This window comes from Martes martes (assembly GCF_963455335.1).
Source record: "Martes martes genome assembly, chromosome: 6".
NCBI lineage: Eukaryota > Metazoa > Chordata > Mammalia > Carnivora > Mustelidae > Martes > Martes martes.
Window position 1 is genome coordinate 78,602,974 of NC_137893.1, and position 15,329 is coordinate 78,618,302.

The following is a 15,329-nucleotide window of genomic DNA, read 5'->3' on the forward strand; positions in this document are numbered from 1 at the left end:
TCATTTTTCCCCAATGTTTCTTTTCAAAAGTTGGGCCATGTGTACTTTAAAATTTAAACACTCACACAAACACAAATCTTTTTTTTTTTCTTTTTTTTCAAACACAAATCTTTTGATATTTGCCTCTACTGAATATATAAAGGAATGCTCCATAGGGAACAGAAGGCTTGATCTAGTTCATATTCTGTTGGCTAGATAGGAAGAAAAGACTCTAAGGCAAGTGAACTGGGGATATTGGCAAGAGAGTTCCTAAAGTCATGGTCACAGAATTTTTGCATCTTTCACTATAAAGTAGCAGTATGAATCTATTTTTATCCATTGACACTGACATTATAGCAATATTGTTGGTCCACATGTTTTTGTGGTGTTTCCCAGAATGATGCCATAATTAAAATTTAACTGGGATCCTGAGCTTCAGTGGCCTTTGAAAGGTATTATTTTAAATATTTTTGTTAAATATTTTTTCCAGCATATTTTTAGAACCTTCACTAGCCTTTTTTTTTTTTTTTAAACTGCTTGAGCTTGGGGGCTGTAAATTTCTAGAATTAATAAGTTATTATTTTATTAGATAACTACAGCAGTTCAGCAGTGTGTTCAGTACTTTGAGTTGTGTGAAGCCATGAAAGCTGATGAGATTTTGGGTCATTCAAAGCATTGTGGTAAGTATTGTTTTCTCTGTTACATGCTTTTAAAGATGATACCTTTGACTAATAGCTTAGTAAGTTACTTTTTAGTGGTCAGTAGCATGGTAAATTAAATCACTTCTGCTAATGTAAAATATTTTCACAAATTTTAAAAGATACAGCATGATGATGACTTTAACAACAGCTGTGCATTTGAAATTAATGCATTATCATATAGATTCTTACATATGCAGCTCTTCAGTTTATACTAGAGTATATGTCCTAGTCTGTTATATTGCAATAATATGCTGCTCATTCTTTCCTCTGGTATATTAGTCATTTAATTGTCCTTTTTATGCATTTTAGGAGGAGGAACATTACTGTAAAATATTATTTTATTACTGGATACCCCACCCTGTGATTCCTGTCTGCCTGTCCTCTTTCTGAGCTAAAATACCCTAGATGTTTCATAATCTGGCCTTAATCACTTTATTAAATCTTAGGAATAATTAGAATGGATCTTCTGTTGTAGTCAGATTCTGCTACATACAAGTGTCTAAACACTTTTGTTAATCTTTTTGAATTCTCTTTTGTCATTTCTCTAGGCAAATAGTAAGTTCTCTGAGAATATGAAGGTCTTAGTTTTTTATCCTTGGGTAAATTCTTTAACTCAGCAAGAAAAATGGTCAAAGACCAATAATAAGTGGGTTTCAAAAACTAGAGTTGTGTTGTAAAGGGGAAAGTACAGAAGCCAGAATTTATTCAAGAGGAGGAGAAGGATAAGTTTACATAAACTATCTCCTTTATAAATTTATGGGTTTTTAAAATTTCTTGATATTAAAATGTTATATATAGTTCTTTTTTTTCCTGACCACCATTCTACTAGGACATCATGGCTTTGCTCTGTTCCCTATCTAGTGAAGACTTGGCATGCTTCATGCTTTTTATTTATTTTTTCTTCCTTTTTGCTATTTCTTTCAGAATCCTTGCTCTTTCTCTTTCATTTCAGAATTTCCTGTCTGCAGTTTCTTGTCTTTAGATCAGTTCAGTCTTCCATTCTCCTTGGTCTTTAGGAAATTGAGCAGAGAGCATTTGTTATATACTTAATGGGGATATATACTTTTTTTTTTTTTTTAAGATTTTATTTATTTGAGGGAGAAAGCACAAAGGGAGAAGGAGAGGGAGAAGCAGACTCCCCACTGAGCAGAGAGCCTGAGGTGGGGCTCAGTTCCAGGACCCTGAGATCATGACCTGAGCAGAAAGCAAATGTTTAATCAACTGAGCCACCCCGGCGTCCAGTGGGCATACATAGTTTTCTAACTATAGCAACTGTGTCCTCTTAGATACTCTTTCTTAGATATTCTTATATATTCGTTCTTCAGTTTCCACAATAGCTATTAGAAGCTTTTACCAGTCTTATTAAGGGGTCTGCTTTGCCCTGGCCCATTTTTCTCTCAGCAGGAGACTTTGCATCCTACTGTACTAAAAAAAGGGGAACTTGGCAGATACGAATTCCCCAAATTTCCTGCTTCTGAGCATACAAGTGCATTTTTGTATGCCCTTACCAATGTCCCTTTTTTTTGGATTGCACTGAAGAGGTATTCCTTTCCAAATTGATAATTTTGTTCTTGTTTCTATTCCTATATGGCATTCTTTGGGTTTTGTTTCTGTTTTAGAACCAGGATATTGCTTCAATTGTTATTGTGTTTCCCTTTCTGTTGGTACTTCCCCTGCATCATCTGAACCTCCTTATGTACCTTTTAAATAAAGACGTGAGCCAGTTCACATGTATTTTACCTTTTTGCTTCCCTGCAGCGAAAACTCTTCTAAGTATCCTAAATACACCCAGGCCCCATTCCTTAACCTCCTATTCACTTTTCAGCAGTGGAAATGAGGCAATTTCTAGTGCTCCATGAATTTCCCATTATCAACGTCCCCTCTTTCTTATCCTAATTTTACAGCCTTTGTCTCTGTTTACCCTTTCTCTCTTCTTCATGGTACCATTCTTTCTTGGATTTCCTCATTCTTGTGAGGAATCCTCATTTCACTGGAAAGGCTCTTTTCTTTGTAGTATGTACTCAAAAGGGTTTTGACCCTTCTCATCTTAGTCTATCTGTTCTCTCTTGCGGAAGCCCATTTACTTTCATGGTTTCAAATACTGTATGGTGACTCTGACATATTTAAGTCTCCACTTTACTGAATTCCAGATCCATATACCCATATCATACTTAGAATATCTATCTGGGTGCTCCATGGCACTTTAATATTAAAATATCAAGGATTGAAATCGCTTTATTCTACATCTAGACTGGTTTCTTCCTCTTTTCTCCTTTAGAATTACTTAAATAGAATAGACATTCACTATGTATGCAGATGCTGAGGTAGGAACTTGAGAATTTTCTTATTTTCTCACAGTCCCCATGTAGTCCTGTCTAAGGCCTGTTGACTTAATTTTCTTAAATATTTATCTGTCTGCTCTTTTCCATTCTTCTTGCTGATGCTTTCGCTCATGATTTTTTTTTTTTTTAAGATTTTATTCATTTGTTTGACAGAGAGAGATCACAAGTAGGCAGAGAGGCAGGCAGAGAGAGAGAGAGAGAGAGAGAGAGGAGGAAGCATGCTCCCTGCCGAGCAGAGAGCCGATGCGGGACTCGATCCCAGGACCCTGAGATCATGACCTGAGCTGAAGGCAGAGGCTCCACCCACTGAGCCACCCAGGCACCCTCGCTCATGATTTTTTTATTCTCATTTTAGACCTTTACCTTCTCCCATCTACCTTTTATGCTACTCTCAGGGTTAGTTTTTCACATGCATATTTGATTACTTTCATGCTTACAACCCTTTAATATCTTTTCAGTCACCTCTATAATAAAATTCATTTTCCTTCTGCAGCTTAGTCCTCTGTGATCTGCCCCTGTTACCCTCTAGCTTCTTATCTCTACCACTGTCCTCCTTAAGTTCTGGTCATACAAGCCTGCCATACTCTGAATTAGAAGCCCAATTTCATGCTTCTTACTGGTTTTTGACACCAGCAAATAGTTCAAGGTCCTTAATCAAATAGGTACTCATTAGATCTTGAATGTATGAATGAATGATATATATTAGGTGTATGTATTTTACAGATTCTAATTTTATTTGCTAACATGGTTATAAATATAGTTTTTTATAGTATAGACTTCTAATTGGTAGAATTAAACAGCAATATTTTCTATTGACTTTCTCCCTTAACCTGAAGTTTCTCTTGATAACATGATAATTCTGACAATCTTATGCCATTTTAGAATGAATACTGTATGCATCTTATACTTTATTGAGTCTAAATTTTGTGGTGAATGCTTTTCCCCAGAGATTTAGGTATTATAGGATCTTAAGGAAGCTAATTAACTTTTTTTTTTTCTTTTTAACACCAGCAGAGTCTTCATTATAGACTGCAACCTTGTTTAATGTTCAGAAGGGAATGAAGATAGGTACTACCTAAAATATAATAGCATTAAAATAAATGTATTTCTTTGCTTTTCTTTTAAGGGAATAAACAGAAAACCTTCTACTACTCAGGACAAGAATTACAATATATTTATTTCATTCACTCACTATGCCTTTTAGGAAGGTTATTGATCTATACACAAGGCAGACGGCTATTTCCCATAAAACTGAAGAATAGAAAAGGTAAGTACAATTAGGAAAAACAAATATGTTTAGCTTGGTAAGGTTTATGTGCTATGAATTACTAAATTTTGGAGATTTTGCCTGGTCCCTTTTAGGATACATAGTGACAAACCTTTTAGTTTACTGATGGCTTATATGCCTTGAAGTATTACATTTGCTTTTATCAGTATGAACTTTCCCCCTACATTCTAGTTTTTTTTTATTCATCCAACCTTTAATGCTTTTCTTATTTCTCCCTGTTTTTCAAAATCCTGGACATACTGAATGATCCAGCTCTGGGTTCAGAACTAGAAGACCTTGTTTAAATTCTAGTTCCCTTATAAACTGGCTGTGACTTTTGGGCAACTTACTTAACCATTGCTTGTTTTGTTTTGTTTTAATCTACAAAAATGGAATAATATCGGTGATACTGAGCTCACACAGTTTTGTGATGATCAAAGATGAAGTTTCAGAATACTGTTATAAACTGCAAAGCCCTGTACCACTTAATATATTACTAAGTTCCCTAACTCTTATTTTTTTTAAAAGATTTTATTTATTTATTTGACACAGAGAGACACAGCAGGAGAGTGAACACAAGTAGGGAGAGTGGGAGAGGGAGAAGCAGGCTTCCTGCTGAGTAGGGAGCCCAATGCCAGGCTTGATCCCAGGATTCTGTAATCACGCCCGAGCCGAAGACAGATGCTCAATGACTGAGCCACCCAGGTGCTCCTAACTCTTATTTTTAAAGTTTTCCCCATCAAACTTGGGCACACACTGTTACTTTTTTGCCCCCCTTAAAACTTTAAGGCTATACCAGGAATAGCTTGTCCAGCAGCCGGCAAACTTTTTCTTTAATGTGTCAATAGTATTTTTGGTTTTGTGGGCCACATACTGTCTCTGTTGCATATCCTGTGTTTTTGCGTATTCATGTGCTCATGTGTGTAAAAGAATTACCACAGCAGGTCTGAGACTGCTATCCTTAGGAAGGCCTGCTTGCAAGGTTTCACTAGCTGGCATCTGGGAACTTGGGTTTCTCTCTTTTCCCAGAACCGATAAGAGTGGTTCACTGTGCCTACCTAAATGTTTTGTACACGTAGTATAGTTTATACAGAATACTTGCTTTTCTTCTGGGAGTCTGGAATCCTGGTATGTGCTAGGCAGAGAGTGCTTATATCATCAGCCTCCAGTAAAGCTTGAGTACTGAGTCTCTAAGAAGCTTCTTGGTAGCCAACATTTTAGCTATGTTGGCACAGCTTGTTGCTGGAAGAATTAAGTGTATTTTGTGTGACTCCGCTGGGAGAGGACCCTTGGATGCTTGCAGCTGGACCTTATCTCAGATGCTTTTGCTTTGTATCTTTTGTTGTGATATATCATAGCTGTGAGTACAACTATACATTGAATCCTCTTAGTGAATCCGTAAATTTGGGTATGGTTTGGGGGACCTTTGACATATTTTACACACATTTAAAAGTGTAAAACAAAACATTTTTAGCTTGTGAGCCTTAGGTAATTAGGCCATAATTGCTGTAGTTTGCCAATCCTGTTATGGAGTATCTTCATTTTGAACACTTTTGTACTGTTTCCTAGTTGTTTTAACTTAAGGTTTTCTCCTCATTAATGTTGGTTGTGAGCTAAAAAAAAAAAAAAAAAAGAACCGTTTTATGTACTTCTATATCCTGTGGTCATGTAATTCTAGGCATAATGAGCACTTAGAAAATGGACTTTCCAGAAAAGAGCTGCCATTTTATAGATATTGTTGAACTTTACAGAAATAGATTAATAAATACTTGTGATGTTATTGCAAGTATTGAACTGAAGTTTATATGTCTATCTGTAATTTAGCAGTTTATGTTGACTTTTAATATCAACCTTTTGGCCTGACAAATGTCACAGGTCATCTCAAAACTCTGTTTTGAGAGCTTTGTTCTACAGTATTAGCGGAAGTCAACTTTTACCTCTAAGCTTCACCTGTATTTTCTTTCACTGGGATCGTGATGAAAAGATTCTGCAGGAGGAATTGGTAAATTACAACCCATGGGCAAAATCTGGTACTGTTTTGTATGGCTAGTGAGCTCATTACTGAAAAAAATTATAAGACTGTTTTGTGACATGTGGAATAAAATTAAAATTTGGTGTGTGTAAAGTCTTATTGGAAGACTGCAGTACTTGTTCATTTGCAAGTGAACTGTGGCTCCTTTACAGCATCATAATTGAGTATTTGTAACAGAAACAGTTTGGGTATTTAACCTAAAATATTTCCTAGGGAAAGTTTGATACCTGTTCTATAGTTCTATATAGATAAGCTGGCTGGAACAGCATATGAAGCTGAATTTTATTGTTTCTAAAAAACTCATGGTCCTGATGAGATTCCTAGATCTTACTGTCATAGGTTTATATGAAGTGATGTGTCCACCATAGGTGGTGAAGCTGCACGTGTATGTAGCACCTACTGCATTATTGTTCCTGCCACCCTTTAACTCCCCATGTCTAATTTGTTTTCCTGGAGTCTTCTGTCTTGGATTCCAGCTCCCTTCTCCCTAATTTTACCACAGTCTCTGAAAACTCAGGAGGATGGGAAGCTCAGTTAAATTTTTCTAAGTTGTAAGTATATACTAGAAAATAATCTTTTTCTTTTTTCCTTTTCAAAGATTTAGTATCCCTTAAAGATCTTCTGGTTCTGTTCACCCAACTTATCTATTACTCACCAAGTTGTCCAAAGATGACATCAACTGCACATTTAGGTAATTCTGCTTCTATTTTAAATAGTGTAATAGAAAACTTCTAAAAATAATAGTTTATTGGCTAGACATTTTGGGTGACTGACCTAATTGGGTAAAGAGGTTTCCTAAGATGCAGTATTATTCATAACAAATTACATTGGTCCTGGAAGTAAGCCATGAAATTTAATTTTGTTCATTGATGTTTTAAGTTGTTCCTAATTTACTACCTTTTTATGTAGAAACAGTTTTGCTGAGAATTTTAATGCTGTTCTTAAGGTCAAGATGTTCTTAAGAAATGCTGTTAAGGTAGGTTTGATTGATAGGTACTACTGTGTTCTTTCTTGCATTTTCTGTGCTTTATACTTGCCTGATGTTTTGATCAGTCTGCTTGTTTTAGCTCACATCTAAAACTTCAGATCTTCTCTTATTACATAATAAAGCAAAAACAAAAACCATGATTTTCAGTGTAATAACTTTTAGTCTTTTTGTTGACTGGATCAAGAGGTTTAAAATATTAACATTTAAAAGATAACATGCTTTTTCCTTTGAGTATCAGTGAAAGTTTACAAAGTAAAACAATTTAATAACAAAATGCTCCCATAATCTATAGACTCATAGTGTTCTAAACCTGCGTGTTACCGTAGGAAAGCTGGCAAAATTCTGAGAAGAATTCAAGCGAATCAAAGAAAAAATTAGTGTGGGCCATATATATTAATGCTATATGCATCTATCAACCGGTATGCTTTTTTTATGCAGTTATAACAGCTTATTAGTCTTAACAATGGTTCTCAAACTTCTTTCTGCCTTTACAGCATTTCCATGTATAAATCTGTAGCTTAGGTCCTCCTGAGATATGCTCTTATAACATACTGTGCTTCCTTTGTTAAAAATGTTCCTATGTGTAATTATTTGTCAGTGGACTGTTTTTTAATTTTTTTTGGTGTGTGTTAATTCTATTTATAGTGCTTAGCACAGTGTCTGTCACATAGTAGGCACTCAAAAGTAGATAAAAGAATGAATGAATGAATGAATGGCCATATGCTTAGCAGTAGTATCTCTCATTGTAAACAGGGTCTGGAACTGGTTGGTAAAACATCACTGAACTTTTCTTCTCCATTTTCTTCTTGTCAAGTATTGACTTGAAGTCTTAGTGTGCATGGACTATAGAATATTAGAACCTAAATTATGAATTTTAATGTTGCTTTTACCATTATAGCTTACAACCTTGTGCTGCTAACTTTTGGTTCCTTACTGTCTTGTAAAATACTATTTTGTGTGTAGATTGGGTCAAATAACCTGAAAATATATTGGTTTGTGAAACAAAAAACATTACTTATTTTAGTGACTATTCCCTGTGTTACATGTATTTGTATTTGTGTTTTCCTGTATATATCTTAAAAGAAAGTCTTTACAATGCTCATTCATTTCACCAGTTTTTTGGTGATAACAAATAGTGGTGTATTAAAGAAGGAGGTTTCACCTCTTCTGCCTTTTTAGCTATCCTTTTGGTTTGCTTTGATTTTCTACTAGGCTGGACACTTGAATACATATATATTTTTTAAAGATTTACATATTTATTTGAGAAAGAGTACATTTGTGGGGGAGGGGCAGAAGGAGAGAGAGAATCTCAAGCAGACCCACCATTGAGCATGGAGCCTGACGCGGGGTCTGTCTCACAACCCCGCGATCATGACCTGAGCAGAAATCAAGAGTCAGATGCCTATTGACTAAGCCCCCTAGGTGCTCCAAATATATATTCTAAGAAAAAGAAAAAGTAAATACAAGTAAGTGTTTGCTGGGAGGACAAAAGTTGTAAATTTGCTTCAAATCACATCTTCACTGTTAATCAGTGACTTAATGTCAAACAGTGAGTGGTCTGTTGTTTCTCAGCATTCAGATTTTGTTGTTTACTTTTTAAAAATTAACTTGAGGATATATTGAGCTTAATTGATCTTCCCTTAGGTTTCAAGTAATAATTTGACAATACCTCATCCTTTGGGCATTGAGTTGTGTGATTTTTTTTTTAAACTATTTAACCTTGTTCATCTTTTTATTTGTTTATTTTTTGTTGTTGGATCTTTTTAGAACAGCAATGGCTAAGTCATAAATAAGATGTATTAAGTTCTTAATGTTTAAAATTTTAATTTCTAAAAGTACTTGTTTATCAGATAGTTACTCTCCTGCAAGTATGCTGACTGAAGTTCTTCGGATACTGTGTGATCAAAAAGAATGTGCAATCGAATGCTTATATACTAACACTGTGATTGAGGCACTTCTTCATCCTATTCATAATTTAATGAAAGGAACTAAGGTTGGTATTTACTAAAGAGAGTCTCTTAATTGGGTATTAGGGAATATTCAAAGGGACTTTATTTCTGAATTTGATGTATTTGAAATATTTATTATACTATCTTTCCATGTATGAATGTATTTTGTGCTGACATAGATTTTTATTTACTGTTAAATATTAGTTTATGTAGTCAGTTGATTTATTTGTTATTGACAATGTGGGGGGAAATACGTATACCATAATTTTTTTTCTAGTCAGGCTTAGATATAATTATAAGGATTGAGAGAAGTTATTAAGGTATTTGTCTTACAAATCTAATAAATCTTATAAATTTTATTCTTTATTTTAATAGTAATTTTATAGCCTTTGCATTATTTTTCTGAAGTCAGCTCTGTTTTATGTGAAGAACTAGTTTTTTGGAAAAAAGAATACATATGTTCAAAACGGGGATGTTCATATCTCTTTACAGTTTGTATGGCCTCTTCTTTTATTTTAAAATTTATTTTAAAATTAATTTTTTAAATTGGCCTGTTCCTTTAATTGTATAATGTAATCCTTACAACTGATGCTGAAAGAAGTGGATTGCTCAAGGTCAGACATTTAACAGGTGGCAGAGTTGATACCACTAGTAGCACTGTCCATTTCTATGACTTAAGCTTTGGGGGGAATGACTTAAGTCATAATAGGCTTAAAAGATTTTGCCTTTCCATGTCTGTGTTTTATAGTGTTTTTACTGTTTTCATCTCCTATGCCCACCCCTCTATAGGCTGGGCAACTGTTCACCCCATCATGTAGTCATTATTCTTTGTTCATTCAGAAAACATTAAGCATTTATGTGAATGTGCTACAAAGTATGGAATTCTAGGAAATTAAAGGGCTGTAATTTTGATTTTATGGTTAGCCTTGGGAAGATAAGTAGAGAAGAACCAACAGAATTCTTAATGCAGTTTAATATAATAGAATGCCATAATGTCAATAGTAACATGAAATATGAACCTTATACCAGAGTTGAGAAATGTGCTCTTGGATTTTGTTTCCACGCCATTGTTTGTCTTTGCTTGCATGCATCTTTAACTTTTTACCTTCTTGTAGGTTCTTTCCTTTATCTGTAAATATGCCTGAATCTGTCTCATAGTTAGGATGAGAGAAGCTCTTGATCATCCGACACACATCTCTGGCTACCACCTAATATCTGATCTTTTTAATGATAAGCTTTTAATTATGGAAGACTGCCATTGTTGTCCTCGTTCCCTCTATTCTGTCATGTTTCAAAACATTGCATTTTGATCTTACCCCCAGCACAGTATTTATGCTGCTTTGATTGCTGTTGTTTATAACTTCCTACACCTGTAACTAGTGACCACTTTTCAGACTATTATCTACCTGATTATTAACACAATAGACAACTTCTAAAATTGTTTATATGACTTTCCTAAATTCCTATATATTTTTCACCCTCGCTTTCTAACCATTCTTTCTCTGTCACCTATGAGGGCTCCCCCTTCCAGGTCCCTGCTGTCTTCAGTGAGTCATGACCTAGTTTACTCTTCTCTTTCAGAAGGGAGTTTTTCCTAGATGATTTCCTCCAGTTCTGAGATTAGATGTATAGTTAACTTCTAAATTTAGATCTCTTCAGCTCCAGATTTGTTTTTAGATGCCTGCTAAACACTTTTTGAGTTACTTCATGAGCAAATCAAACTTAGTTTTCAAAACAATAGTTTTCGGTTTGTCAGGTTTTTCTTTTTCTTTTCATTTTCTTTCGTTTTTTTTTTTTTTTCTCTTCTCCACTTCTTCAAGCTCTCATATCTAGAATTCTTCCTCATTTTCTTCATTCCATTTGTAGTTAAACCCTGTAGACTTGTTCTCCTATGTAGCTCTAAAATCCGTGTATGTCTTTTAATCCCTAATGCTGCTGATTTTGTTTAAGCTCTAATAATCCCTTGCTTGGAATATTGAAATAATTTTCTAATTTTTTCCAGTCTGTCACCTCTCTGGCCTGTCCTCTGTATTGTCACTAAAGCCATCACAATGCTTTCTTGCTTGTTGCTCGCTAGATAAATGTATAGTTAAAAAGTCTGAAATTTATCAACTTTTATGTTGTATCCTACCTATTTTTCCCATGTATTTCAGTTATAACAGATCATTTGCATTTTTTGATAAGATTATAATATTTCCTTATTTTTACATACTTTTCCCTCACCCTGGGAAGTCTTGGTCTAAGTGAAAAATTCAGAGTATAATTTTTTTTTTTTCTCTGAAAATTTGTCCTGGTTCTTCCTGGGAAAGTTAGGTGTTTATTTCTCTATATTCCCATGAAATAAGAGATTAAGACTTATACTTTTCTCTGAAAGAACCAATTCTACTAGGAAAAGCAGACTATTAAAGTACTAGATGAGGAATAGAAAGGTTTTTTAAAAAGTGAATATATGAGAGAAGGAAAGTATTCCAGTCAGAAATGTTTTTCAAGAAAGGTATTTAATGTGAAAATAATAGACTATATAATAATGCCTAATATAATAAGGAAATATTCAGGTGAATATGCCTGACTCATTAGTTATGCTCACCCACTGAATTGATTAGGCTGTATTGGTTGCAAAGTATAAGTACTCAGATTTCTTATAGAGAATATGTGTATTGGCAGCTGTGTAGGTACAGACAGTAAACAGGCCCCAGAAAGAACAGGAACTTTAGTAGACTTAGGCTTCTAGATGGGCTCCAGTCATCTATGGATGACTCTAGTTTTTATTATTTGCCTTATACTAATTTTTGCTATATACTGGCAAAGATATTTTTAGTATTTCCACTTAAAATAAAGAAATATGATTGGTTCACCCCCCATTAGATGACATCATTGGTTATGGGCCAGCCCATGGAATTGGATGTCCTTACTTAGACCTATAACTCATAACCCAACCAATTGCATGAAGGAATGGTGTTCCCTAGAAATGATGACAGTGTGTTAGAAACCATGTATAATAAAATTAAGGTAGATATTCAGGAACCAGTGAGTGGGAAGTAAAGGGCAAAGTGGATTTAGAGGAGCTACTGCATTTGTCAAACAGAATTATATATAAAACTGTAATGAGAACAGCAGTTCTCTCAACTGTCTCAAAAAATAATAACTGGTTTGGATAAAAAGTCTATATGTAGTTGCCTCATCAGCTGTCCTGGTAAGTGAATATGACACATTTAATCAGACATACTTCATAGCCAATCATTAACTTTCTTTTTGTTGTGGTAATGTAACTTTGTTAGACTACACTACCACACTTAAATTTTAGTCTGTGGATTGTTAGCCTGCCATAACATTATATGATTTGTTATCTTTTTAATGTATAGGCTGCTCCAAATTGCTCTGAAACAGCTTTAATTCATATAGCTGATATTTTGGCAAGAATTGCATCTGTAGAAGAAGGACTTACCTTACTACTTTATGGAGAAAATATGAATTCCTCTGAAGAAAAAAGGTATATGTCTATGTTTTAAGTTTTTGGAATTTTTAGCATATTTTCTCGATCTGATTCAAAGTTTCCAGAATGTCATACAGTATATTAATAATGAAAATCAGGATAACTATTCTAGATAGTTAGGTTCCTGATCAGCTACTAACAGTGTATTATATGATCACAGGTTGAAGTAGTAACCAGGATTATGGAATATGCAGACAGAATAGGTCTTGATGTGAGCAACTTCAAAGTAAGAATAGGAGGGTTCACTCTAGATGGGAAGTTTTTGCTGCTTGAACTCTTTCAGACTTCTAAAGCCACCCACGACTGATTCAAGTCAAACCTCACAAAGGTGCACAAAGGAAAAGCTAACTTCTCCATCTTCCTTCTCTACCCTCGCTTAGTTCTATCTCCTGGTTAGTTACCAATGGTAACATTTTGGTTATGGTTTTAGACTTTCTCTGAACTTATAATGATCTATCAAACATATATTCATAATCACAGAATTTTTGTTTCCTTTTCATAAAAATAGCATCATATACAATATTCAATTTTCTTATGTGTAACCATAAGCATCTTCCCAGATGAGTACAAAATGAAACACTGTTTTTAATAGCTCCATAGTACTTTGATATGGCCTTACCATAATATTTTCAAACTTTTACCCTATTAATATCAGATTGTATCTAGGATTTTGCCTCCATAAATAATGCCACAATAAGTGTTTCCTCCCCCAACACCCATCATATGTGTGTTTTAGTCTGTTTACATCTGGTACATTTTGTCTTAAAATAATCACACAGGACTAAAGTCTTTACTTGGGTCACCATTTAATGCTCCCAGTAGCTACTGGGGCGGGGGGGGGGGCTTTGTTTTAATTTTAATTTAGTATAATGGGAGTGACTGTTTCTTGTATTTACTGTAGACTTAATTCACTTAAAAATTATCTTTCTGCCTGCAAAAGTAACATGTACTGGCAGTGAATTTGGGAAGGAAGAAGGTAGTAATAGTAATTAAGTTGAGAGAGAGCATGGAATGAGGGTTAGGCACATGAGTCCTGGTTCTAAACCTCTTGGGTTCACATCCCAGCTTTATCACTCAGTCACCACACTTCTCTGTGACTGAGTTTTTTTCATCTGTGAATTAGAGATAATCACCACCTGCTTCACAGGGATGTTGAAAATTTAAACAAATTATCATATGTGAGGCATGAAGGGTTATTAGCTTTTAGTGTGCACACATGAAGGGAGTTTGTGCTGTGCATGTTTTCTTCAGGTACCTGACAAGTTTTATAGAAGGTAAGCTTTCTGAATCCCTACCTGTCTTAGGCAGGAGAAATATATTTTCGTACTTGGTTGGTAACTTGACTGGGTAGAGACTGCCTTTTTTGCCTCTAAAAGTTTCTAGAACCTGATGTTTCCTGAGAGTGTAATTCATTCCAGGAACTTTTACTTAGGAATTAGCTAGACAGTTTTATGCTGAAGACTTGCATCCTTTGGCACAGGGGTTTTTTTCTTCTGTTATGTGTTTGATCATTTTTCTTCTTCTGCTTTCTCTTTCTGGTGCACCTGTGAAGGGGATGTTGAATTTCCAAGAGTGACCATCTTTTAGCTTTTCCCATTTAATCTTTGTTTTGCACAAAGAAGCTGTTCTTGAATTTATCTTGACAACCATTTTTAATTTCTGACCAAGGCTCTTGGCCTTGCTTTGGTACTTTTTTCCAAACTTGTCAAATGGACAGGGTTTTCCTGCCTAGGGAGTAAGGGCCTGGTGGCTAGAGCCTATGGCCCAGTGAGGGAGGGGCCCTTCTGGTCCAGAGTGCTGACTTCAGCCCCTCTGACTACCTGTCTGGATGGATACCACATGGGTGTTCTTAGCCACATCTGGCCTCCAGCTCCAGGGCTAGCCTCTCAGGCTTACCTTCTTCAGTATAGCTCTATCCAGTAGAGCTTTATGGGATAATGGAATGTTCTAGATCTGCACTGTCAGTAAGGTTACCACTAGCCACATGTGGCTCTTAAGCACTTGAAATATGGCTAGTATGACCAAACTGAATTGTAAGGTTTATTCGATTGAACTTTTTTTTTCTTTCTTTTTTTTTTTTTTATAAATTTACTTATTTATTTGACAGAGAGAGATAGATCACAAGTACGCAGAGAGGCATGCAGAGAGAGAGAGAGGGAAGCAGGCTCCCCGCTGAGCAGAGAGCCCCATGTGGGGCTCGATCCCAGGACCCTGAGATCATGACCTGAGCTGAAGGCAGAGGCTTAATCCACTGAGCCACCCAGGTGCTCCTATTCGATTGAACTTTTAAAAAACTTTTATAAAAGCTCTTCTAAGCAGTATGAGGTGATGGAATGTTTTGGCAACCTAATAGGTGAAAGATCTTGTTTTGACCCATACTGACCTGACTCTAGTTGAGTTTGAGCATCTCATTGCTCTTATGGAGATATGGTTATTGGCTGTTTTCATTTTATTATAGCAAGGTTTCTTTCCATACCATTTCTCCGTTTGTTTTATTTTTTCATCAATCTGAAGTGTTTTATGCACACAGTAAACATATAAGGATTAGTATCAAAAACAGTAGTTCCTTCTTTGTTCT

At 35.2% G+C, this 15,329-nt stretch overlaps 1 protein-coding gene across 1 annotated transcript in view; it reads left to right on the plus strand.

Moving 5' to 3' along the window:
- The window catches only part of TBC1D32 (TBC1 domain family member 32), a 219,780-nt gene that overhangs the window by 36,759 nt on the left and 167,692 nt on the right, over nt 1-15,329 (plus strand). Inside the window, exons 12-16 of the mRNA XM_080805345.1 lie at nt 569-659; nt 4,149-4,289; nt 6,920-7,012; nt 9,160-9,302; nt 12,621-12,748. Of these exons, the coding sequence (XP_080661471.1) occupies nt 569-659; nt 4,149-4,289; nt 6,920-7,012; nt 9,160-9,302; nt 12,621-12,748 (596 nt within the window). The remainder of the gene's footprint in view (nt 1-568; nt 660-4,148; nt 4,290-6,919; nt 7,013-9,159; nt 9,303-12,620; nt 12,749-15,329) is intronic.